The following is a 27,520-nucleotide window of genomic DNA, read 5'->3' on the forward strand; positions in this document are numbered from 1 at the left end:
TTGAGTTACTAAAATTTTCTTTTAACTCCTAGTTACTTTTTTAACAACTCTATTATTTGGCCTTTTCAATCACAGATACTTATTTTAATAGGCTTTATTTTATAATGTGAGATTTTACTCAATGTTATCCCGGTTGGAATAAAATATGCTCCGTTTTGAGTAAAATATGTCATGGTAAGTATAGTTATTACATTTACGGGCTTCAGAAATATACAACTGCTCTGAAAATGGAAAAATTCTGTTTCCGTTTTACTAAACTTCAATTTTACAAAAGAATAGACATTTAAGTTTGCTAGTGTTTCTCTTCTTTATAAATTCAGTACGTTACTGAATAAATTTTCTGTAGCAAACTCTCCTTTGTAAAGATATTTTGTGGCAAATAATTAGTAAATAACTCTCACATGTCAAAATACTTTTTTTTTTATATAATTGTTGACGGATAACTCCTTGCCTATTTATTTCTGTAACCGTTAAGGGTTTCTTTACTATTTTTCCATTTTACAAGGTTTTTCCAAAATACAAGATTTTAAATTGTCTGATTGATGCATTTCAATGGATGACTGATACACTTATCATACAGATAATTAAATTTGGCATTCATTTCTTCGTTCAATTCTAGAACAAAGTGCATTTGGAATGCAGCATAAAATTCACTTTAAATTCACTTGGAATTCACCATGCCTAGTCATTTTAAATTAAGCTGCTCACCAAGCGGAACCCCGAGTTACTTCTTAGGGAACATAAGAGTTCCGGGGGGGCGGTTTATAAGAGGAATGTTGACACAGATGATGGGAGCGCAGTACAAAACCAGTATCAGTTCCTTACACCTTGAGTCCATATTTTCATTGGATTTTAATTTTGCCTAAATGAATAAAATTCATCTAATCTTATATTCATGACGTCAGATTTCGAATTCACCCAACTCATCACGAGTTCTGTCTGCAGTGTCGCAAAGTTACGAAATTGTACAAATATATCGTTGATTAGTATCATCACAGAGATAAGATCGAACCTGATCACATTAGAGATGTAAACAAATTATTTTCCAAATCGAGTTATTACGTTGTTGGAAAGTCGCAACGTCAAAATGTAAATATTTTGGTACATATATATGCACACATACACAAACGTACTCATATACACCTGTGGACGAATACGAGTGTGCTTACATTTTTCGAGCTTTGGCAGTAGGTTTTGGATTGTGTCTAACTTGTATATAGTAAGTTATACGTATAAATTTACTTTTTGAGGGTTAGGATCTGTATTGAAATTGTTTTATCGTTATTTAAGATATATATGAAAAATGGTAATCCCTTTAATGTAAACAAATGGAAACAAACAACGTAAAGCAGAGCAAATTGTTTGATATTATCGTTTTACTTGCAAGCATCCAAGGTTTTAATATTTTCACGTAAAACACTAAGTATATAATGTATGATTTGTGAGATTTTTTACAGTATATCTTTTTTAGTGTTAAGAATATGTCTCTTAATTAAGCAAAAATTTTGTTCAAAGATTGTTTTATTTATTAATTAATATATTAATTAATGTACTATATTATTAATATTATTAACTGTATATCATATATATATATATATGCAGTCTGATACGACGTTCTTTGAAAATTGAAATTTTCAGGGCTTTCAAACGAAGCTTTTCCAACTTGCGCTAAGATGGATTCTCTTAACTATCTAGAACAAATTCTAACTGTCATTTTATTCATTAACTAATGCATAACTATTGTATCAAAAAAATTAGAGTAGGAATTTAATCGCGGGTCAAATTTTAGCGTTGCGTTTTGGGAATTTTAGAAAATTTTCTCCGATGACTTAAAATTCAAATTTTCTGCGATCAATTAATTATGTTTAAAAATTTTAATCTGTTCTGTTATTTTTAGCTTCCATTATCTATTTTACTGTTTTTCTTATTTTGACAGTTGTAATATTTATGTTAAGTAAATTAATTAATATATTAATAATATTTACTTAGAATGTGAACTAGAAATATTTTGTAAAGTTTCTTAATCATATATTTAAGTCAAAACTTTGAGTCACAAATTATTTAACTTTAGTTTAGTTGAACTGAGTTTAAATTCCTTAAAAACTGAGAATTTTAGCTTGACTTCCTTGAAATATGACAACATTAACTTGAATTATTTGAAGCATAATTTTAGCTTGAACTGCCAAAGGAGTTCGTTCCATTATATGTGGGGAAAATTAAGTATTTGAAAATTGCATGCACCTCTATTGTCAGCCAGAGACAAACATCTTAAAAAACAGTAGCGTATTTGATTCTGATCAATTTAAATCAGCGGATGTTTTAGAAGATGACGATGATTTTCTTGTTTCTTTAGATATTTTTAGATGAGAATGCATCACTGCATGATTTTTTTTATATAAAATTAATGTAAAAGAATTATACATTTAATCAAATCTACTAAGATTTCTGCAGTACGAAAAACGTCATCTGCCAAAGTTACAAATCGTCTCTTATTAGATTATACCCACAGGAAGAACATATATCCAATTATCTTTTTCTGCATTTTCAAGTTGGAAGGAGTTTTTAATTTTTTCCAATCCAAATATAAATGGTACTTGGAACTCTGGAATCTTTCACTTGAGACTAAAAATAAAAATACAAGAAGAAACTTTTATTTAGTACTGAAATTTTTCAACTGAAGCAGAACTTGAAAGCTGCATTTAATAAAAAGAAAATTTAATAAGATAGATTTTAAATGCACCTATATTTATCGAGGAGATGCAAACGGAAGATGGTTAAAGGATATGCATAATTGCAATTTAGAACCCTGACAAAGAAAATAGGCAGAGAGCCCTCGAGAGCTTTGAATTAATTTAACAAACCTATTGGCAAAGAGGTATTTGAGAAATTGTTCAAATTTAAAAAAAAATCCAATTCAAACTATGTGCTAAGAGTTATTTCAAGAACTTATACAAAGAAAGTTTAAGGATAATATAAATAAAACCTAAGGATTTATACAAATAAAATCGGTGAAACAGTCACAATTACCACAATATGATTTTGGTGATCCATGTGAATTGAAATTGTAATGGCGTTCTAAATCATTTTTATACTGATTTCTTTAATGAATGCTTTTATGAACAGTCAATAAAAAAGATCTTTCCAAAGTTTCCTCCTTTCCATGAACAGTTAATAAAACTAATCCTAAAAGTTTATGCTAAAATGTTTAACTAGTTTTCGATAGTATTTGAAAAATTTGAATTACGAAAAGGCTTGAAAATTCAAGTTTTCAGTTATTATTACTACTGCTATTATGGCAAAGCACGCTAGAACACTCTGCCTATCAGGAGGGATTCCTTCAGCCTTTATGCAGGATTTCCAATCGAGTTTTTAAGTACTTTTTAATATTAGGAGAATTTGAGAAACCGAACACTTCATCTTTACCAAGTTTAAAAAGTGTTCCGGGTAACAGCAAACGCTTTTTAAAATAGAAAATCTATATATTCATTAAGCATTTTAAAAAACGCTGTCCATTCAAATCGAAATCAGGCTTTCATATAATTTAGTGTTAGAATCTGATCTGGTTTCTAAAGATCAGTACCAATTCAAGGAGTCTATGACATATAGAATAGGTCAAAATATCTGATGTGAACCTTATACGTCCTATTAAATTATTAATAATCATATCATTAAGAAGAAATTATATATTTATAGAAGAAAAAAGCAGATAACAAGAAAATTAGTAATGTAATTAGTAGTATGCAAGTATTTTAGAATAGGTACGTTAAATTGAGATCTTAGAGGGTAATTTCATTTCTTATACTTTCGCACCATTTACTTCTTCACAGTATACGAATACCTTCACAACCTACTTTTCAACGTTATGAGCCTTTTTATTCCTTATATGAAGAAGGGAACTATTGTAATCGCAAAAAAAAAAATTAGGGTATCATATTTCGAACGAAATATTCATTTTGAATTTTTCGAAATCACTTGGACTATTTTTTGCTTGACGTCTGGGCGTCCGAGCAAAATAAAGGATTATTTTTCCAAAACGGATTGTAAAATAAATCTGAAACAGATTAAAAATGGATATTTTTGTGATTGTCTGTACGTACGTATGTATGTATGCATCTCTCCTAACTCAAAAGTGATTAACCGTAGAAAGTTGAAATTTTGCATATTGGACTGCTACAGCATCTTGTTGTGCACCTCCCTTTTTTATTGCTATCACCACTATGAAATGTATATATATATATATAAAGAGAGAGAGAGAAAGGAACAGAGAGAGAGATAACCCCCTTACTTGACCTTTATTTTCTCAATCATTGGTCGTAGTCATATACTTCCAATCATAGAACTGTTTTAAATGACTTCTGACAGTGTCAAATAAAAAAATAATAATTTGCCTTGACGATCGGTCAACTAAGCTAGAATAATTCGAGGAGATAAGTTTAAATCAAGTTCAGGAAAAAATTCATTCCTATATTTTCGCACTATTTACGTTTCGTATAATTTAACACGCCGTACAATGAAATCATATGGTGTCCACATCTAAATTGTTTTCTTTTGTTTTTGTTCTGTTGATCGAATATTTTGCTTTTATTTATTCATATAAACGTTCCGTTTGTAGCATTAACTTGAAATTTTAAAGGCCTTTTTAAACTGAAATTAATTTTTCATTAAATATCCTGTATTGACTTTTGGAAAATATGTGGCAAATGCATTTGCTTGACACGACCATTTGTGAAAAGAGGATTCTTTTGGACTTACGCTATGTAATTCTTATTAATCGTGTGGCTAGGCATTTATATTATTACTTCATAAATTGCACAGTTTCAAGAGTGTGAGACTTGTTCCTTAGTTACAGACTTATTAGTGTAAATCCTAAGTTCCTAAAATTCTTGAAAACATGGGCAAAATTTTCACGGTTTATCCCGCTCTTGTCTCACGAATTCGGCTGTTTTTCAGCTATACATTGGCCCCATTTGTTTCCAAACTCCTGAAAAATAAAATAATTTATTTCCTAAATGACAGCATTCTGAGAACTTACTAATAAGGGTGAATGGTAAAAATTTAAAGAAATTTTGTTTTGACAAATCTTTATCTTATTTTACAGTACCAAATTTTGCCAAATCACATGATAATAAATACAAAGTAGCATAGCCCAATATTTAAGTACATAAATGTACATTGAAAAAACTCCACCAAAGATATTTCTAAGATCAGAACGAATTGTAAATAAAGTGATACCCAAGCTAATTTTAGATGATTTCGAAATGAGAACAAGCGATCTAAATAAATGGATTTTTACTATTTAAAATTAGTACACGCACAAAAAAAAAAAAAAAAAAAAAAAAAAAAAGAACACCCTAAACATGTCGTGAATAAAATTCTATTGATTTCGAGAGCGATCAAACATGAGTCTCTTTTCTTCAGAAGCAACAATATTTAGTAAAGTTGGGAGGAGCAATAACCATATTTAAAGTGAAATCTATTCGCAGAACTAAGAGAAACGACTTCAGTGACATCTGAGAAGCAAAACAGTAACTGGGTGGGGAAAAACCTAAGACACATATTTTGAAATCGGTGGCAAAAAATGAATAGGAATCAATGTTATTAACTAAATAAAAAATGTTATTATGAATGTGAAAGCCTTTAAAAAAGCCCACTTAATCAACTGAAGAAGCTTTCAGCATAATGTTTTGCAGAGTCAAATTTGTGTTTTCTTTGACGCGAAATTTTAACGCTGCTTTCGTTCGTCCGATTATGTCAAACCATAATGACAAGATATTCTATAAATTCCACAATAATTAAAATTAGGTATGGGGTTTTAAGAATTGCAGAGCACATTTTACTGCTATGTTACACAAAATGATACGAAAATTGAACTTTTGAAGAATCCAAGCAGTTGCGTAACTGGCAGAAAGTTAAAATGAAATGACAGAAAGTTTATTTTGGTTTTCTTAATGGTGGCATAAGGAAAATGTTTACCATTAACAGCGAAAAAAACTTTTCTGTTAATGGCAACCGGTTTTAAGTAACTTAGTGAGAAAGAAATCAAGACAAAACTTCTGGAACACGCTATTTGTAAAAATAAAAAGAAGTTATCTACGTTTTTGGTTAATTTTAAATTCTACATCAGAGAGTTTCTCTCTCGATTAGGAATTGCACTATGTTTGGATGTTTCCAGAACAGAAATCACTTGCAAAATACAACTCTCACATAATCAATTCGCCGTGTTTATATCGTATGTAATTGTTCTGCAGGTTATCTTCTACAGTTTATTTTGCAGTTTATCTTTAGATCAACAAATACTTGATGCATGCTTTCGAAATCTACAATCCCTTTTTTATCATTATTCGAGCCGCAGTAAAAAATTTTATATGTAATTATCGCAACTGACACAACTCCCAGTTTTGCTCTATCGGTTTTATAGTGTGATGATTATAAGTAGTGGAAGCTGAAATTCGCAGACGATATCGGGGCAGCCACTATCTGTTGTATGAACACCTGCTAACATTCTGTTTTTTTTTTCTTTTTCTTTCCCGCAACTTTGCACAGAAGATTAGCTGGCAACAGGTACCACGTGATAAAGCTACGTAATGTATCAAAGCACGGATCACCTCGTCTCCAACGAGCAAGGAGTAAGTGTTGCCATTATTTGCAATTTTTTTTCATTGCTAAAATTGTATTTTCTTTTATTTATAATGAGAAGGCAATACATTTATTGAGAACAAACATTTTATGAATGATTAATATGGAATATCATTTACTGAGCTGTCCTGTTACGTTAGAGAGCTGTTTACTGCAATATCAGAAAAAGTAGATAGGTCTAAATCATGCATTCTCAGAATCTTGAAAACAAAATTCGTTTTTTTTTTAATATTGTTTGTTGAAACTTTCGTTTCTTTTAAAATTTTGTTAATCATCTAAGCGCCAAAGTCAGTTATAATTTTAAATTTTTAACATTTTTAGATTTGCAAACATTATTTAAGTAAGACTGTTATGAAAATGAACGTCATTTCGAATTATAAGCGACATAATATCCAGCTGTTATTTGCTATTTAGAAAAAATGTCTAAGATACTTTTTCGCATTATATCTGTGACACATAACATAAATCACTTGAACAAGATTTATGTTGCTGCCAATAATCGTATTTCAGGAAATTTTCAATCACACGCTTTGCTGTGATTAAAATGTTGTAATTCGAAATTAAAATGCTGTAATTTAAACTTTAGAAAGAAAACTTCACAATAATATTTTGATGATGATTTAGTGGCAATAGGAGATAGAGGTAATTATGTTGTGTAAGGTTAATTTTAACTAATTTTTATTTTTATGTTAATTATTTCCTTTATCTTCTATTTCTATCATCAGAGCAAATTAGAGCTATCATCAGAATGCAAATTAGAAAGAGTTTAAATAGTAAGTTAATTTGAAGTTTAGAGAGAAAACTGTGGCAACAGCCAGTAAGCTAATTATCCTGCAACTGCCTTCTGTAACAAATCTGCTTTTTGGTGATGGAAGTTAATATATTAATAAGTAAACTTGTAATATATTAAGAAGTATACTTAGCAAATATACTTGTTAGCGTGCAGGGTTATAGTTCACGTTAACTGTAGCGGGTTAATGAAGTCATTTAAAATTAATTATGTGGTGCATATATTTTAAATACTTAAATTACTGATAACCTGCAACTAGCATTTCTTTAGCTGTACTTCTTTAATTTTCATCGCACCTGCAAGGCGTAATTTTTAATAAAATTTTAACCAAGTTTTGTCTCCTGTTTGTGCTTTTGAAGTTTAGATTTCTTTTAAGCAGGAAGACAAAAATTTTTCTGAAAAAAGGAAAGATCAAAAAGTGTATTTTAATAGTGAACTAGTTTTAGCCTTACAATTTGTGCGATTTTTCCGCAGATAATTTCCACTCTCACTTAGAATTATCATTTTTGAATTTATTATTTTTTATCATGAGTGTTTAAAAAAGATTATTATCGTTTACATGAGTATTTAAGGAAGATTATTATTGTTTATCATAAGTGTTTAAATCGCCCTTAAACAACTGTCCTCTGATGCAAATAACTCAAAGGTAAGAAAACGTTATATTTCGATATATCGTCCTCCCCCGAATGTTTGGTATGGAAAACTTGTAGCGAAGCTGATGATCCTATGATAATTCTGTTGATGACTCTGTTCTTAAAAGAAAAGATCAACTTGCTTAATTTTTTTCTCCACTTTATTTTCGTTTAGCATGTTTCGCTTCATGAAAAGTACGAGACTGAATGTTAACTTAAATTACAGCCTCAAATGGCGCGAAGAAAATAAATTCTGTACATCAATAAAGACATTAGTGACAATCGAATTGGGGAGGGGACTGGAAACGAGCTTGAATTTCCTGTTTTTAAGTAATTAAAGTTCTTAAGTCATTCAAGTTTAAGTAAGTTGGTCTTTTTTGTGCTTGAAATGAAAAATGTCACTTGACTTGTGGGAGAAATGAGGACACAAAAGAAATAGGGAGTAGGTGCTTTTGAGCAGACTATGAGTCGGTAACATCACACGTTCAAAGAATTCTGGACTTCAAGAGCAAACCTTGTAGTACAGTAACCTTGGAAACTAGGAACGGCTAATAGGAGACTTATTTGTGGCTTCATGGTATGTAGAAGTTGCAAACATGATAGGAAACTTTACATATGACCAAAAACTAAGAACTTCCGAATTTTGTCGAAAAAATATTAATGGCCTAGTGTTATGTAGAATGGTAGAACACTGGTAAGCATAGTACTGTAAAATATATCATTGCAATATTTTTTTCATTGGATGAAATTAACTTCTATGAATAAGTGTTTATAACGAACACTACAGTAAGTTATATTATTTTTGCAGGTTTCCAGTGGAGGTTACCAAGCCATTGAAGGCGGTGGAGGCAGAACAACCTCGGGAAATCCAACAAGTGGTAAATCTGCATTTAAATAATTCTTTTGCACTTAATGGATTCAAAATTTATTTCAAATTGAGAAACAGGCCTTGCTTTATAAACAATATTACATGACCAGTACTCTTAATACATATCATCTTAGGCAAATTCTTAGACGAAAAATAATGCACCATTTTAAATTGCATTTAAGAGTACAGTATTATAGAAAACAACATATTATTACACTATCCAAATTCGAAAAACCAAATGAAGTAAGTTTTGAAGAACAAAACAAAGTAGTAAAGAAATGTTATTGATTGAGACTTTTTGTGGAAAATTCCTCCTAAAAGTACCTAGGCTTCCACGTAGATTCTATATAAATATATTTAACTAAACAAGGAGAAATCATTACTTAAATAACGGTAAACTATTTTGGCATACAAGAATCTGTTAAAATAGGGTTCAAATAGGGTGTTTAGTTAAAATGAATTATCGCACTGATCCCTGCCCACTCTCTTGGTTCGGATAAGATGCCCACCTGAAAGTTGGATCTTGGAAACCAAAATCTGCATTTCGCGAATCCTGTAGAAATTAATTTTTTACATTTTCTGCTTCAGAAAATCCAATAGCTAAAAATGTAATGGACCAGGCTAAAGATGTTGCAGATACTTTTGACTGATTTTGGTCTACTGGATCTGATGTCTTTCTCCAATTGCCTTTTAAGTGGGAAAGTGGAAAAAGTTATCCTATTTCCCTGTGTGTTCTTTATGGTATAAATAGTGTTCTTGTTGTGGCTAATCTCGCTTGCCCGATATCAGAACAAGCTGATGAAATTCATTGTGGCAAAGATGCAAGATTGCGCCTTTCATTAGCAAGAGTTTGGAGCGCCATACAGGAGACAATACGACTTTGTTTAGTGCCGCCCCCAAGTTTCGAAGGAGACCACCATGGGGAACGGGTCGAGGGTCTCCATCCTCTTTTCCTACCAACAGCCTCTGAGAGGACTTTCGGTTAGCAGCATATTTTGATTGTCCCCACGCCGCACAGATACTATACGTTTACAAACATCCATGCCTCCTCCGGGATTCAAACCAGGGCCATTCGTTCCGGTAATTACAGTGACTAACCACTATCCGGAATGGGCATTATATAAGTAATTAGCACGTTCACTTAACAAATTGAATATCCGTCGTTCCCATGATGGCAAGAGTATTATTTACTTTCACACTATCATTTCCAAACATCTAACGGCTCTAAACATCTAACGCTCTAAAGTGATTTCAAGTTTTAAATTATAGTTTCACACAAACAAACACATACAGAAGTGCACAATATATTGGCCTAAAATCTTATCGTTCTGCAGGAGAATTAGACGGAATTTGCCCACCTAAAAGGGATAGTAAAAATCAATAAAATATTTGTTTTTACTTAACAATATTACTTTTCTTTCAAAAACAACTTTTCTTTTGAAAGTAGAAATGCTATACGAAAATAAGCAAGGAGATAAAATCAATGCTTTAAAGACTATTATCTTTCAATTTCTTAAAGAAAATACGTTTCAAAACTTTAAATAAAAATGCAGATTGTCAAGTGGTTTAATTTTGCTTTATTCCAAATAAAAACGGGGATTACATTCCTAAAATGAAATGAAGTTTTAAAGTTAAATTGCTACTAGGGATAACGAAGTCTTCCAGAAATCCACTGAAGTGCAAATTCTTTAGAGTTTCAAACAAACCATTGTGGAGTATGATCTCAGTGTTTTAGGTATAATATCAGATTTCGACTTCAGAGGAAAGAATGTCAATAAAATAATTTCAACGTCATCCGGAAAGAATTCGATCAATCAATATATTCGATAGTCGCAAATGAATACTGCGGATGAATTGCGCTGATGATTGCGCAATATAAAAAGAATTCGACTAATCAAGTTAAGAAATTCGGCTTCTTGACAATATTTCAACATTTGTTTACGTTGCTATTTTGTGATTTAAAAAAAATTAAATATTTCTGTTCTATGCAACTTTTTAACAATCTAAACAAAAGCAAGGAAATTAAAATTCTTGTTGTCCGATGCAACTTTTGCATTAATGCAAGCAGTTTGCGAAAAGATTGCAGTTTATGTATTATGAAGTTTTCAAACATAGTTTTTGCATTCAATAACTACTAGGTTACTAAATGCAAAAATTTCTCGTATCAGTATCTAGCCATATCTTCCCTCAGGATGAAACAGGCAAGATGGGAGAATAACACAAAATGAAAATTAACCTCAAGATGGAGGCGAAAATTTTTATTAGATATATATGGTTTCGTGTCAAATTAAATAAATTTAAAACGCATTTCCTTTCGATAATGCTAGATGTTTCCAGTCAGAAATCTTTGTAAATTGTTTCAGAAACAGAGACAAAAACATACGAAGAATGCATAATTTACTCAGGAGATACAAGCCACTTGCAGAATTAAAAAAAAAAAAGATTTTAATGTTCGCTTCCAAGATAGTAGGCTCATAGGAAGCTGAGCTGCAATATAACTGATATTAGGATGCGAAAAGATTTAACTCGATTAAAAGAAAATGCTGAAGCACAATTCTTATTCAAAACTCATAGGAGGTCCGAGTTTTGGAATTTATAAAAGCACCTAAGAGAAATACCTGAAAATGAAAGTTATAACCGAACCAGGATTATTAACTTTCCCTTTTCTTACATAGCGGACGCAGGCATTAGTCTGGTCCAAGGATTAAGTTAAACAATTTTATGTCAAATATAAAAAATTGCATCAATAAATCAGGCGCAGATATTTATTTAATAAAATCGAACTTTTGTGCAATTAGAATGTGTGTTTTTGTTTCTGGAAATTTATTAAAATTTGTAACATTAAAAATAATCGTAATACAAAAATAATAAAACGTAAATCTAATGAAATCGTTTTTCCCAAAACTTTTGCTCATATTTTTAGACTAGCTGTTTCCTTGAAGTTATTTATGTGCAGTTATTAGTATTATGATTATGTTGCATATTATCGAGAAAATGTAAGAAGGTCGATGAAGCAAAATATTCTTTTAAAAGAGGTCGATGCAAAAAAAAGAGTTGGGAATGTCTGCTCTAATAAGAGTATCTGATGCAGCGCTTACGAGTGCTTATACGATTCTCTGATTGATGTCATCAAGAATATAAAATTTTTTCATTGTAAATCTCAATTTTGGCAAATCCCTAGAGGTAGGACTCTAATGGAAAAAGGTTTGACATTTTAGGTGCCATGGGATAAATGAGTTATTTTCTGCCATTTTATCATCTGCGAAATCGACGATTCAATAAATCTCGCACACGATTTTGCAATGATAGGCGGTGCTCCATATTAACGAAAGAAATTAAGCAATTCAGCATATTCCATTTCCACTCGCTCGATTTGAAGAAACAAAAAGATATGTAGCATGTCAAAATATGCACTGAAGCCGACATCAGCTCCAATGAATGAAAAAGATATGAAATAAAAATAGCACTGCTATATAGTATTATCATAAAAAATACATAAGAAATCTGAAAGCTTTCAGATTTTATATTACGCCGAAATAAGCGTTTTTTTTTTTTTTTTTTTTTTTTTTTTTGGGTTGTTGTTTTTTGTTTTTTGTTTTTGTTTGTTTGTTTGTTTTTGTTTTTTGTCGTACGGTGTTGCCATTGCTCACTTTGAAATCTTTGAATTTGTTAATCAAAAATTACTTAAACTTTTACAGAATATGAAATAGATAATAAAACAAATTCTAAATTCCAGATTCCCATATTCGAATGGAAGACTACATTATTCAAAATCTGATGTCTCTAGGTACCGTTGTTTTTTCACATTGCGAGAAACATACATACATCATAAAGATTCTTCATTATTATGTTTCTTTAAGTATAATGCAGGGCTGTAATATCTGATGTCAACAATTTGAAAAGTGAAACGCCGCTTTATAGTAGACGGCGCAAAATGCCAAAGTGAAATTAATAGGCCTACTGGGCAAATTGCCTCTTTGGGCTAAAAAGATGAAAAATCTAACTAATCATTCGATCGTAGCATGTACCACACGAAAATACTGAATACATTTATATACCACATGGGGATTTTCGTAATCTTAAATTTGGCAGTTGTGGCAATTTATACAACTATGTTGCATCACTGAAGTTTTAAATCCACAGTATAAACTCGTATAGTAACTTTCTGAGTGTCTGGTTTAAATAAAAACACTTTTAATCTATTTAACAACATATATACTTAGCAAAAGGTTTATATAATCTCATTACTCATTCTCTGCTACTCTGTACTATGATATATATTTCTCTGTAAATAATTACGAAGTGGTTCTTACCCTGTTTTGCCCCCATTGCTAGAAGGTCATTCCCCGGCTTTACAAAATCTGAAAATTACATGTACATTTATATTGATTTAGATTATTTAAGCGGCACAGTAGAACATAGATGGAGTCAGGATGACTGCATCTCCCCTCCCGAAACTATGAAATTCTTCCTCAGGGAAAGTCCCGGTTGGGTAGCCCTGGTTTATCGTATGTTTAACATGGAAAGGAAAGACAGCTTGAAGGGCATCATAACTAATAGAATTTAAGGGCAGTTTAACTAAATTCTTCCGCCTTTTATGTCTTTTTAATCTTTCTTTCACTCTTTTGAGCAAACTAATAATTCTTTTCTTTATATAGTTGCAGAAGCCCCTCAGACTTTCCTGTCTCAAGTGAAAAGGGCAAAGGAAGAAAGTGTAGGATGCTGCAGCTTCTGCCTGGCGTTTTTCGGTCTGCTTCTCGGTTCTCGTAAGTAAAACTTTTGTTTTTTCTAAAATATCAGCTTACTGTGTTATTACATCACCTTTGTAATTTCGTTTATATAACATTTTTTGTTAACGCCTACTTAATTTATTTTGATGACATTTCACTTTGAAAGCTCTGTGTCATTTCTAAGTACTCTCTCATTAACCGCACTCAGAAAAGTCGCAAATTCGTTTGCAACTAATTTTTCGCTAAGTTAGTGCACAAAAAGCAACATCCATTTTCAAAATAGCGACGCACTAAGAACTCCATACAAGAGCAATCAATCAATGAAATTGAAAAAACAAGAGAAACCTTTCCCTTTCACGTTGTTGTTCTCCCCAGCTACACAACGCTCTGTTTTTGCTTAAAAAAATATTGCAGAACTATGAAAAACAGGCATCGTACAACATCTATACGCTTCGACCGAAACAGGCATGTATTACACATATACCTGGATTGCCACATAAATATTTTTGGCGACATCTTGGGTTACTGCATAGTTAATTTGACGACTGCCTCGTAAATTTATTTTCGCCACTTTTCGGTGGGAATGGGTATCTATTTCAGTTATTTTCGCGAAACCTCAGTTAATAAACTTCTCTTCCATTGGTTATAAAAGATTTCCCAAATAGATGTGGAGACAATGTAGCTAAATTTATAACGAGAATGATATTTTAGTTAATATTATTTTATTTGTTATCTATGTTGTTAATTTTACACACAATCAAGTCTGATGCTAAATCACTGAGATATATAGTCATGCCTCATTCAACACGGTCTAGTATCGGGCGTTCTAAGCTTTTATGTGTTTTATTAATTTACGATTGTTTTTATTTCACATACCACATCTAAATAACACTGTACATTTAATCCAAACAGTTAAAAAGAGAGAAAGAAATATGAACTGTTCACCGTATATGTTAGACTACAGCAACAAGTGACAGAAAATCGTGTTTCTCCTCTTCCCCAGCTTCATGTCATACCTAAGGTTTCCTAAGATTGAAATGTATTTTTACTCGTTAGGAAACAGTAGATAAAAATATCAATGAGAGCGAATTTATTGGTTTTAAAATAGCGAAACGTTATTGTACCTGCGATTACCTGGATTACTAGTTCTGTTCAGGTCAATTGAGAAACTGGATTATACATGGGATAAACCACAAAAATGCTTATACAGCCAAACAATTTGGCAGGATTTGAAGTCTAGTCAAATAACAAGCGTTTAGTAATCTTACGTGTTAAGCCGCTTGTGAACCAATTTTTCCGTGAACTCAAAGCTGAGGATATATTTTCATATAACTATTAAATTAACGTGCTCGGGAAATAGATTTGAGTACAATATTCGTCACAAGTGCACATTAACGGAAAAGCAATTACACTGTAACCGTATAAGCATGTATGTAAGTAACATGAATATGAAGTAATTCTCTTTTTAAAATACTCTTCGAAGGAATTTTCTCCCTAGTTCTCCCGTGTCTCTTCATTGATTGTTTATTTAATCTATTAAAATTAAATGTACAATCAAGAACGAACATAAAATGTCATCGTATAATTATAAGATTTTATTTAAATTAACCCGTTATTATGTGTTGAACCTTTACTTTAACTTCTGTCCGTAGTCCTCATCAGAACACAAATTAGTTATTGTTTATTTAAGCTGAGGGTTTGACTATTTAGAGCTAGATATTATGCAGCCTCGTTTTTCTGTTTCTTATTATTGACAGCTGTGCCTCAGTTTATTTTCGGCTTTAATATCTTGCCGACGTTTAAAATACGCTCCGTTAATTATCTTGAGCCAGCTTAAGTAATCTATTGACTGTAATCTCAGATTACGTTACCTTCATTGAACACTAGGTCATAAGATGACCTAGCGTTCTGAAGATGATTTATAAGTAAAAGAAATGGATTGCATAGAAAGCGGGACTCACGCATTTAAACATGATATTTTAAAGTTATTCAAAAATAAGAAATTTAAATGGTGCAATCAATTGTGCAAAGAAGAAAAGAATCGGTCTATACCATAATGAGTGGTTTTGCATCCAAATACAATGATAAAGAATAGAAAACGGAAAAGAGTGTTAAAAAACCAAGTATCATTGAGCGATTGGTAAACAAATCTCGGTCGTTACGATCCCAGTACAAAATAACAAATCGTAAATCTAATATGCTAAAGAAAAGAAATGCCGCTTGGAAGAAACGGTAATCTCAGATTAGTTCAGAAGATTACCATTTTATAATGATGGTAAATATGACTTCTTTTAACGTAAAAGACAAGTGATAAATGATAGTAAACTGTCGTTGTGCAATTTTTAAATATTAGTTTGTGAGTATGAGACACGTTCAGGTTTAAGATAAGCATTTGATGCAAATATGCAATCATATATCAGGCCGTTATATCACACGTTTATTTGGGATAGCAATCTGTTCTTAATAATTTCTGGTTATCCGAACCTCCGCCAAAAAATCAAGAAAAAGTATTTATGAGACAAAGCAGTATGTTGCCATGTCACCTAAAAATACTTATGAAGCAACTCAGGTATGCTCGTAGCGCATGACTGTTTTGGCAGGTGCGCTTTGCGAAATTTCTATGGATGAGGGATTTGTGCAATTATCTGAGGCATTTTAAGAGAAAATAGATCGCTGTGTACACAGTGAGAACAACAACGCAAAAAATCTCGAAGCGTTAAGTATTTTATGACTGCAGTTTCTTGCCTTTATAATTTTATTAATTGATTGATCTTGTATACACTTCTTACTGCACCGCTGTTTTGAAAATATACACTGCCTTTCTCGTATTAGCCTAGCAAAGAAAAAAAAAAAAGTCGCCAGCGAATTGGCGACTTGACGTAGGGTGCGAAAACTCAGAAGTTACTAATTTTTCTACTTGCTTTGCTGTTAAAAGAAGGCCTCTACCTCTAATTTTACCACTGATAATGTACATCTCCGCTCCGTCAAAAGCTGTTTATTGCAATTTTTTCTATCAATCAGTGATCAGAGGCGACATTTTTGCCAACAACAGCATTATCAAAAACGGAAAGTAAAAATCAAATATCTTGCAGCTGGCAGCCCGAGAAAAAAAATCTAAAATATTATTCATCCTAAATCTGTTTAATGTATGATGTGTTATAGTGTCTTTTTATTCAATCTAGCATTTTGCTCAATTTCTTTATAATTTAATCAGAAATTACACTTAATTATCTGTTGAAAAAAAAGAGCCACTTCATAAATTTCTTGAATAGATAAAATGTTAATTTTCTTTCAAAACTGACTAAGAAATATTCTTCCACGTGAATTGCGTTCTAATATTATTAAAACGCAATTCATGTGGAAGGATATTGTGAGAGAAAAAAAAATAAAATTTACTTTTCTTTTGATAAGCCGTAATCACATATGATAGAGATTGATTTATAAGGCAGATATTTTCACAAGAAATGATAATGCATGAAGACAGTGACAAACAGTCTAACGGATAAAGCTTTGTGTTCCCTTATACGTTAAAACAGACTGAAAAGGTTAAAAGATATTAAGGTACCTTATTCTAGTAGCCGTTCAGGTGTTATTCGAATATGTTGATGCATTTTAATCTTATTAATGCCTTAGATATAAAAAAGAATTAGACCCTAGATTCCCATAAAAGTAATCACAGTGGTAAAAATATTATTTTTTTAATGAAGAACTGTTGTAATTAGTAAATAATATCAAAAGGAAATTACGTATGTGAATTTTATATTACGGTGCGATTAAATGCTTGGATTATCTGCGAAAAGAAGTAAGTTTTTTTATTTGGAAAATTGTTTTTATCAAATATTAGCAGAATTTACTATACATTTAAAGATTCATTTCAAAGAGAATAAATCATTAAAAAAATTTCTAATTAACTATACCGTCAGGCATTTCCAGCTACTTCCAAATATTGTTATCATTCAGAGATTATTGTTAAAAACCTACTTCTTGTTTAATTTATTCTGTAAGTCTTATATTAAATGTAAATAAATCTAAACAGTTAGAATGGGTATCTATTATAATATAGCAATTTCAATAACTGATCCACACGTACAATATGTGTAATAGAATGTTCAAATGAATCCCTAAATTATTGAAAAATTGCCTCTCAGATGATGATTTAAATTCCCCCTTATTTTTCTGTATAAAAATCTTAAAAAACCTATAAGTCAATCAATAAATTTATAAGGTATTTCTCCCGCCTTCCTAGGTTGCCTTCGTGGTGTAGTGGTCAGCACACTGATCAGGTATTTCAAAGGACCGTGGTTCAATTCCCAGCGAAGGCGATTGCTAATTTTTCATCTTGCCTGTTTCCAAAATAATCCTAATGTCTCTACAAATTAATAAAGTTCTTGACTTTTGTTTCATCAGAGATATTATCTTAGATACTTTCTTATTATCTTAGATACTATATCTTAGCAATACTATCTGTTATTAAATATATAGCACAGATATTTGATACATGTTGTAAGACTTAGAAATGTAATGTAAGTGGTCTTACTTCATTAACTGGACTTTTCATATCACCACATAATGTTATATTCCGTATTTTCGAAGTAAAATAATTTATTTTTAAGTTGAACAGTTCTGATATTACAATATATTTTTAAAGCTAAACGTAGGAAACCAATTATGCGTATTTTAGGGTAAAATCGTCAGAGATAATGTTCGTTTCCAGCTTTACATCAACAAAAACTGTTGAGAGATTGCAAAGTGTTAGATTATTTAAATGTGACAAAGCCACGAAAGCTATCTGCCTAAAAAGAGGACACATTCTTGGAGGGTTCCTGAGAGAAACTGGCTCGTATTCACACTATGCATGGAAAAGTCCCTAAAATCAACCATGCAGCCAGCCCGTTCTCCTGGGCTGGATCCCAAGTCGAACTATTAGTATTCAACTGACAAAGGATTAAGGATTTTATACAAAAAGGATTTGAAGAAAATTAATTTCTTAAAACAATTTTAAAAAATTTAATTACTTTTTAAATTATTTTAATTATAAAATTAATATTTTTTCTTCTCGGAATTAACTCAAGATTTAACGTAAAAATGCTTTAATACTGAAGATAATAAGATCGCTTTCTCCCACTTATGATTCTGTAATAAAAAGTTCCAAACGTCTGTTTTAACTTTTAACTTCTTTAAGTTGTTTAAAAATATTCGTGCTAACTCGCACTCTGTTTCTTATTGCAGTTGTATGGACGCTTGTCGTTATCGTCATTGTGACAGTTCCGATTGTTATGATTGTCATTGGTAAGTATCTTTTCTACTACTAAGCAATGATACAAGTAATTTTTACTTAAATTTCAGTTTTTAGTACAGTGATGGAAAATCGCTGACGTGGATTAGAATTTTAGAACTAAAGAAAATACTGTTTAGTGCACTAATGTTCATCGAGCAGTTTCACTTTCACGCATCGGGAAATTTCCTTGTGGATTGCCATGTTAGATTTATGAGAGCATTCCATTTTTAAGATGAAATTTCAGACGGTTTGAAGTAGCATTTTTATAATAGTATATAAAACATTAAGTTGTCAGTTATTTTGCTCTAGTAACAACGCTTTTCTGCAATCTGTCATCCTAAATTTTAATATGCTTTATTAAATTAAATCTGCTTTACTAAATTTCTTCTTCGAGTTCCGTGAAAAGAAGAACGAAAATTTAGGAACAGCGGAATTAAGAATATGTAAGTTAAGTCTTCGTGTACTACACGTGGCTTAGGCAAAGGGTGACTCAAATTGTTTACAGAACTGGTTATCACTACCTGAGGATAACCCGTCAGTTATTCTAGAATATAATTTTTAATATGTTAGAAGGAAATAATGCACTCCTTTGGTACCAATAAGATCATCAAGAAAAAGTAATAAATAAATGGCAAGAAATCTGAGATGTACAGTTAAATAATAAGCTAAGAAGCGAGAAAATCGGAGTGGAATTTTGGAAAAAAACTAGAAACCAGAGCAAAGAAGTTCTCTTAACTCGTATTCGAATCGGCCACTCCTGAATCACCCACAATAAACTTCTGAAAGCCCAGAGTGGGCTTTCAGAAGTTTCAGAAGTTTGTCCCGACTATTATAACAATTCGATCTGTACTTCAATTTTACTTCCTTGAACGAAGTATTGTAATTGCGAAAAATTTCGGGTATCATATTTCAACGAAAATATTCATTTTGACCACTCTTGAATCCATTTGAACGATGCTTTTGCGTTACATCTGTAGGTATGAACAGAATAAAGAACTTTTTCAAAACCGCTTATAAAATGGGTATAAAATGAATTCAGAAGAGATTTTTTTTCGTGACGTCTGTACGTCCGTCCGTATGTATGTGTCTCGCATAGCTCAAAAGCCACTAGCTCAGAACGTTGAAATTTTACACATGGGACTTCTATAACATGTAGTTGTGCACTTCTGTATATATATATATATATATATATATATATATACATTCACTCTGTTACTTGGCTTGGTAAGCTCATTTTTTTTTATTCTTGTATGTTGGTGAATTGTGCATTTTTAGCTTTAAAAACGATTGAATTATGTTGTTATTATGTGCTAGTTAAGATTTTTATGCCTTTAATTAATCTGCATACAAGAGCTGTCGAATTATCAACAATTTAAAAGTTTTTTAAGTAACACTGATTTCTTTATATTTGAAACTCACAGTAGAATAGTTTGTTCACCAGCTTCAATGACTTTTGCCGAGTGGGACCAAAAGTAAACTTTCAGTTTTGTCCACCGAAAAACCTGTCTTCCTGCCTCCTGGCCCAATTACATGTTGTTAGTAAAAACTCTAATTTTAATTGTAAAAACTGTTTTTAACTGTATCTGGTGTTTTATGTTTTTCTGTATTTTACAATTTTGAATGAAGATGTGTTGAGCTTTTGCGTATTTTTGTCTTGCCACAAAGTGAAAACTGAATTTAATGGGCAACATATCTCTAATGAAACTCGAGGAAATAACTTTAAATGAAATGCGTCAAAAATGTGGATATATAATAGGCCATACAAGGAAGTCATGTGGTGTTCACATCAGATATTTTAATTGTCCGAATTTTAACAAACTTATAAGCATTTTAACGAGTGTCACTGACCTCTTGACCGTGTAATCGGAAAAGAGGTCAATAAAAATTTATTGTTACTATTCTAGAAGTTGAAAATTGGGAGCTATATTCACTATGTGTTCATTATAACATAGAAAATAATACTTTGTTTCACAAAAGAAAAGCAAATTTAAGAGAGCATTTTTTTGAAATAAAATGGAAAGTAACTAGGTAAGACTTATTTTAGCTAATACGTTATTTTTATTCCGTGTCTTCTGTTTCTTCTGTCGGTCTTCAGCAGATTGCAAACTGTTTTAAGCTACTGTGAGTGAATTTCAGTACGGAAAGTGTACTGTGGCAGTCACACACGATACAATGTGTTAGCCTGACATTGCACTGCATTAACACGTTAGCATGTGTTAATCTGTGACAATCACACAATGCATTATCTAACATACCTTGAACACTGATAAGTAAATTTTCTACTCTTTAGAGAGAGATTTGAATCCCATTATCCAAGCTGTTGAAACAGGAAAATTTAATTTTGTAGTTTAACTGTCTTAAATATTTGAGTTTCTGAAACTCCGCAAACAGCAGTGGCTGACATTTGTTAATTTCAATCGAATTCTGAGATGAAGTTTTTTATAAAACATATAATTAAGCTTTCAGCTTCTCTCTACGTTATTGTAGCTTAGATAAACTTCTGTTCAGTTTTTTTAACACGGTAATTCGTAGGAGCAAGAATGGTTAATCAGTTAGAAGTCAGACAATAAATCAGGTTTAATTTTAAAATCAAAGCACGGAAAAAATTGCTTTACTAAATTTTTGCCAATTATGTGCTATGAAATTTAATTGCTTTAGGCATTCTAGAGTTTTCAAAATGTAACTTTCCGATTGTATTAAAAATGGTCATGCTGAACTTCCTGTAGAGGCTTATATGGAGATTTCTATGAAGAAAAAAAAGATACCAGAACAGAATTTGAACGTTCTGTTGGAAATACCAAACCTGACCTGTCATTACATACAATGTAAAAGAAGTATAGTACAGATGGAAACCTATCTGGGATGTTTTGTACTTAACAAAACGAACTTCATTGTTATAATGGAAAATCGCTTTTATTTAATGAGCGTCAGCACTGATTACCAGTGTTAGTAGAACCGTGTATTTTATGTTAGCTTCATTCCCATCCTATGCTTTTCTATAAATTGTACTATGTATCTTACCTTCTGAATTTTGACTGTTCACTTGGTCTAAATTTTATTCTAACAGAAAACTTATATTAAAATGCATCATGTACACCAGTTGTCTAGTCAATGTTGATAGCCTTAATAAAATAGTATCTTTTAAAATAAGAGAATGATAATAATAAACGATATGCCTTTTATGATACTATGGAACACCTTGTGTAATTAGATTTTGCTTTCCGTCTAATTTTTTGTTCTTAATCGAGTCTTCCGTCTACAGGTGCGGAGTATTTCCACGACTGTCCAGTGGAAAAGATGATTCCCATCAGTTTGATCGTGGCCGGATGTGTTGCCCTCCTCAGTAACCTCCTCAACTTCATTGACAGGTTCAGACGATTCTCAGAATCTGGCCTACCCAAGAGACATACTGTCATTGGCTGGATCAACGTCTGCATCAATATCTTTTTGGCTGCCTGGTTCGTTGCAAGTAAGCCGGTTACTATATAGTTGATTTGATGCATTATTCCGTAAAAGTATCATAATAATATTAAAAATTGAAAACTCCAATTCTTTAGACTACTCAGCCCTGCTGCTTGTTCTCTATAATCCAAGTAATATTAAGCTTGATGTTAATCTATTTATCCGTCCCTAACCATTACGTAGGCTTAAAGTATGTATTAGAACAGTGACCCGGAAGGCAGATATCCGAAATTGCAATTATCCTTATCATATGGATAATTGCAATTTCTGATTTCTGCTTTATAAGCAGAGTAGAATTTCATAGCTTTATTCGCAGTAAGCCTTCCCTTATTATAGGAAAAGATAAAAATATCCACCCACTACCGTCCAGCAGAATCCAATTCGACATTGCATAGTAGTGAGAGTTCTCAAAAGATGTCCTCGCTGATTGCAGCAGCTGCTTGTCGAATGCTCGTTTGCACTTCCGATACCGTGCAAAGTTTGGTTTAGTTTATTAGATTTACAGCAAAGCACTCGAGGGCTATCTGCCTTAAAGGAGGGATGCCCTCGTGGAGGACTTTCCAAAGGAAACTGGCTCGTATACACGTTACACATGGGGAAAACCACGAAAACACCTATGCTTTCACCCCGTTTGCGGGATTCGAACCTCGGACCAAACTACCAGTGTTCAGCGACGTTACCGCTCTGCCGCTGGTGGGCCCGATATCGTGCAAGGCTTATGGGTAAACGCTTTTTCCCTTAAAACACCGATAGAATTAATTGGCACTGCGTCACTAGGGTAATTAATCTAGGTGGGCAAATCTAGGTAGTATAATTTTTTGAAATTAACCTGTCCAAAAACGGAAACCTCAATTTTATCCAAGCTTTCATACGAGATGTGCACATAGCAGTCGCAAATAGCTGTTTTTTAGATCATAATAGAGTCGCATTTTTTGTATTTTTTATACTCAATTACAACTTTTTTTCTAAGCATAAGTATAGGGACCGAGGGAACGTATAAAACGTTAAATTTTATAGATTTTTTTTAGAATTAAAATGCCAAACAGAAGCATTTGCATCATTTCAAACAATTTTATAACTTTTATTTACTTCACTTATGGTGTTTCACTGTGTGTGGAATTTTGTCACTCTTTTAATCTATTTCCTAATAAGTTATCGATTTCAAATTTTGTCCGCGCACTGTTTGTTGATGAAAATGCAATGTGGTGAAGCGAATTTTACAAATTCGACATTTTTTAAAATTAAAAGCAAGTATTATTTATTATTTTTATACATATTTTCGTGTAGCGAACAAATTAAGCAAATCAGGATTTTACTGTTTGTGCCACCGAATACATCTGAAAAAAAATCTTGCAACAAAACTAGTCTGAAAATTGTAACTTAATTTCTGAAATTTTGAAAATCGCTCTATTTTTGAAAATGTTTCACGTCTACCATTTTAAAATTTCAACACTTAAAAATATATCGGATGTAAAGTTTTGAAACTTTTACAAATTATAAAACATGTTTAAAAACAAGAATGACGAAAACAATATTAATTGAGTGATTTTCCTACATTTTAATGTGTTGCATTCTAAAACTGATGGAAGAAAAAGCGTTCCGAGTTTGCCATCTAATTTCTTCTCTCTCTGAATGACGTTCAGTTATTTTTCTTTATTTCATAATTTCTGTATAATTTATTGCTTGTGTTTTAATAATAACTAAACATTTTGTCATTCATAACGAAATATTAGACTAAAACAGAAAATAAAATGCAATTAAAAAGGTTTTTATACAAGAAGCTTTTATTTAAAGTGGATATGATAATTAGTGCACTAAAAGGAGAAAATAATTTATCCTACAGATAATTTAGTGGAAGTAATAGATTAAATAATTTTAGTTACAGAATTCGTCTACTATTTTACGTCGTGAATACTAAAATCGTAGAGCGCCTAAATAACGAAATCTATTAATAAGCCAGTACTGTTTTTTTTTTTTTTTTTATTTTCTATTAATTTTATTGCGTTCTCAAATGTATGAACCATTATCTTTTAAACTTAGCATGGGCGTTCCAAGCTTTTATTGTTCACGATTGCAAACGAGTTCTTTAAACAGAATTATTTAGTCTATCAAATCCTATTTAAATTATATGATAAATTATTATTCTCATTTTAATTCATTGTCAAATCCATTCAAAAGAAAAGGTTACTAAAAAAAGTTTTTTTATAATTGCATTTTATTATTATTATTATTGAAGTATATAGCTACGACCGGCGGTTCAGGAAATAAAGGCAGGAAAAGGACTTTTTTTGTACACAGTATATATTACAAATCAATATTACCTCTAGAAACCTTTGTTGAGATCTAGACTAGCAATAAGATTTCGGAGCGTATCGAAGGCAACAAAACTCACATCCGTGCAAAGATTAAACCGCACAAGTATCAGCTATCATTAATGCCCAATTGTACCTGTCTGTGTAATATATATGTCTAACAAATTCATTCTGCTAGTTAATTTACATGTTCTTGTGGCATGAGCTCTTACGCGTTTGAAATCAGGAAGTACCTGGACGGAATAAAATTTAAAGTAATTGTTTAAAAATTCAGAATAAAAGTTATAATATGAAACCTAAACTGAAATCTTCAATTACTTATTTAATACTATTTTTATTTAAATTTTGTTTTCTTTTAAAGTTTATTGGAAAATCAGAAGAAACTGAATGGAAAAAAAATTAGAAATGACCAATTAAAAACTTAAGAATAAACATTAGAAAGTGAAACATTTAACTTAAATATTCCATTACAACTTAACACCATTTATTTACTTAGATTTTGTTCTCTTTATATATATATATATATTTCCATTGCTAGCATGTTACTGGGTGTATGGTGCCAAAGTTCACCTGAATGCGGATAAAAGTTCAGCAAATTACTGCAACCCTCATCTCTATGGCTTCATCTATTGGCTTCTGAACTTCGTTTTCATATTCTTCGGAACTATGGTGGTTGTATCCGGGCTCGTCATGTTCTGCGCTTTCATGTGCTGGTAGTGGAGCATTATGCTGATACGGTTCATCTTCATTTTCCCTGAAAATCACTCCATCTGAAATGAAGTTTTGTTCTTGGATCAATATCTGAAGAAATGAGCTAATCTGTTTTTTAAATACGTTATTTAAATTCTACATTTCATTCATCATATTTTTATTTTATTTCAAAATCGAAATGATTTCGTATCATTGTTTTTAACCTTCTCTAACATTAAAAGTAGCATTAGAAGTAAAATTCTTAGTATAATGATCGTGATAGTCAAAGGTGGCCATTAACTTATTACGTTTCTTCAATTTTTGGTTATTACACATGAGACAGTGATACATATTCTCCAGGTTTCGAAATAAAATTTAAATTATTTTTCAAGTTTGAAATTGTAGATTTGACAGTTTGTTTTTCTCTTTTCTGTAAAACCTCTATTATTTTGTACACTGTCATTATATTTCCATTTATTTATATATGTATATGTGTCTATTGTATTTTAATTTATTTCCAGTTATTATTTCTTTCAATGTATTACTCTGATTTCGTGTAAATGTAGTTTTTATTTCATACTTTGAAATAAAGATATTTTAAATTAATCTTATTGTTTTATGATCAGTGTTTGCCGTAAGCTGTAAATTTATATTACGTTAATTTACATCACAAAGAACTACAAGGTTCTTTGTTTTAGAAGTAAAACCATACAGAAGACAATGAAAATAGCTGCTATTTCCGTTACGTAAAATGCTTAGTGTCTACCATATTGGCTTCATGTGATCAGTGTTAACAGCAAACTATAAAGTTAGGTTAATTACTCTCACAAAAGTCTAAAGGGCTTTTTGTTTCAGAAATAATACTTCTATAGAAAGCAAGGGAAACTGTTCCCATTCCCATTACCTATTATGATTAATGCTCATTATATTGGCTTAATATTATCAGTTTTCATCATATTGGCTCAATATGATCAATGTTCACAATAAGCTGTAAGATTAGGTTAGGTTAGTTTAATCAATATCACAAAGCACACATAACTAATTAGACCGATCATGGAGTATGCTTCTCCCATTGGCTTGTCCCAAAGGAGACAAGATATTTCGAGGACTGGCTTGAGAGAATTAGAACGTGTCCAGGCGAAGGCCGCAAAAAATCACCAGTGCAGTGTCTTCAGCTAATAATTTAAAAGTAATTCAGGAATGTGGTCTCGAAAGCCTCGGGAAAAGACAATATAATGTTATAAATTTTTATACACAAGGCAAAAAGTCATGTTTTACACATCTCTACGAAAACCTTTGAAAACTATGATGGCAGCACTGTACTGAAAAGGTCATCTCCTATGCAATTTGACAAAGATATTAGAGCAGTTCTCGGCCTCGAACACAACAAACTTTTCTTCATCCAAGACCAACATTTCCTTCCAGGTTCCCATGAACTCTAAAATAGTACTTAGCCTACTACAGCCACGCAATAAAAATGAACTGTTTGATATCATTAAAGCGAATGGCTTCAGGATCGTTGAACAGTTATAACGTTGCGCGCCTCCAACTTGCACGCAACCAAGAGGTGACTGTAACAACTGGATAAAATACAGAATCTTGTGAAGGGTTTAAGTCCCTTTTTATTCAACGTAATAAATTAAAATTGCGTGCTCTTGACGCTCACAGACTGCGCCTACTTGGCGGTCAAATAAAAATAATAACCTGAAAAGAAACTAAAGACAAGATTCTAACTACGAGGCTCTCTAAAATAACTAACTCACCGCGTTTTACAATGCCGCTGCTAATTCAGCAGACTTGAAGCTCACTGGAACGATTACCACTACTTCCCGCCAAGCACATAGGCCGAAACGCGGGGTTCATCAATTTCTCGCTAACTACCTCCGCGCTCGTGAAGTAAGAATATCATACACCGAACTTGTTTCCATCCTATTTAAATCATAATACTTCCGCTGATAATTTGAATCCTTGCGCGTTCTACTCAAAATTACATATTCTGGCATTGGCAGTTCCAGGGGAAAGAAAGGCTTGACAGGAAAGATAGTTTAAACTTAAAATAAATGTTAGTTAAAATAAATATAAACCCTACACAGTATCCAAAAGAAGATTTTGTACACGCTTA

At 31.7% G+C, this 27,520-nt stretch overlaps 1 protein-coding gene across 1 annotated transcript; it reads left to right on the forward strand.

Annotated features, from left to right (window-relative positions):
- The first annotated feature begins 1,066 nt into the window (after positions 1 to 1,066).
- Positions 1,067 to 26,004, forward strand: LOC118199496 (transmembrane protein 272-like). The gene is made up of 7 exons (XM_035371377.2): positions 1,067 to 1,219; positions 6,544 to 6,626; positions 8,867 to 8,936; positions 13,585 to 13,692; positions 18,886 to 18,945; positions 22,197 to 22,403; positions 25,247 to 26,004. The coding sequence occupies exons 2-7, from the start codon at positions 6,585 to 6,587 to the stop codon at positions 25,423 to 25,425; spliced, it is 666 nt and encodes a 221-aa protein (XP_035227268.2). The 5' UTR covers positions 1,067 to 1,219; positions 6,544 to 6,584; the 3' UTR covers positions 25,426 to 26,004.
- The last annotated feature ends 1,516 nt before the right edge of the window (positions 26,005 to 27,520 follow it).

This window comes from Stegodyphus dumicola, chromosome 4, assembly GCF_044657685.1.
Source record: "Stegodyphus dumicola isolate Sdum_Otavi_A_Nest chromosome 4, ASM4465768v1".
Taxonomy (NCBI): Eukaryota; Metazoa; Arthropoda; class Arachnida; order Araneae; family Eresidae; genus Stegodyphus; species Stegodyphus dumicola.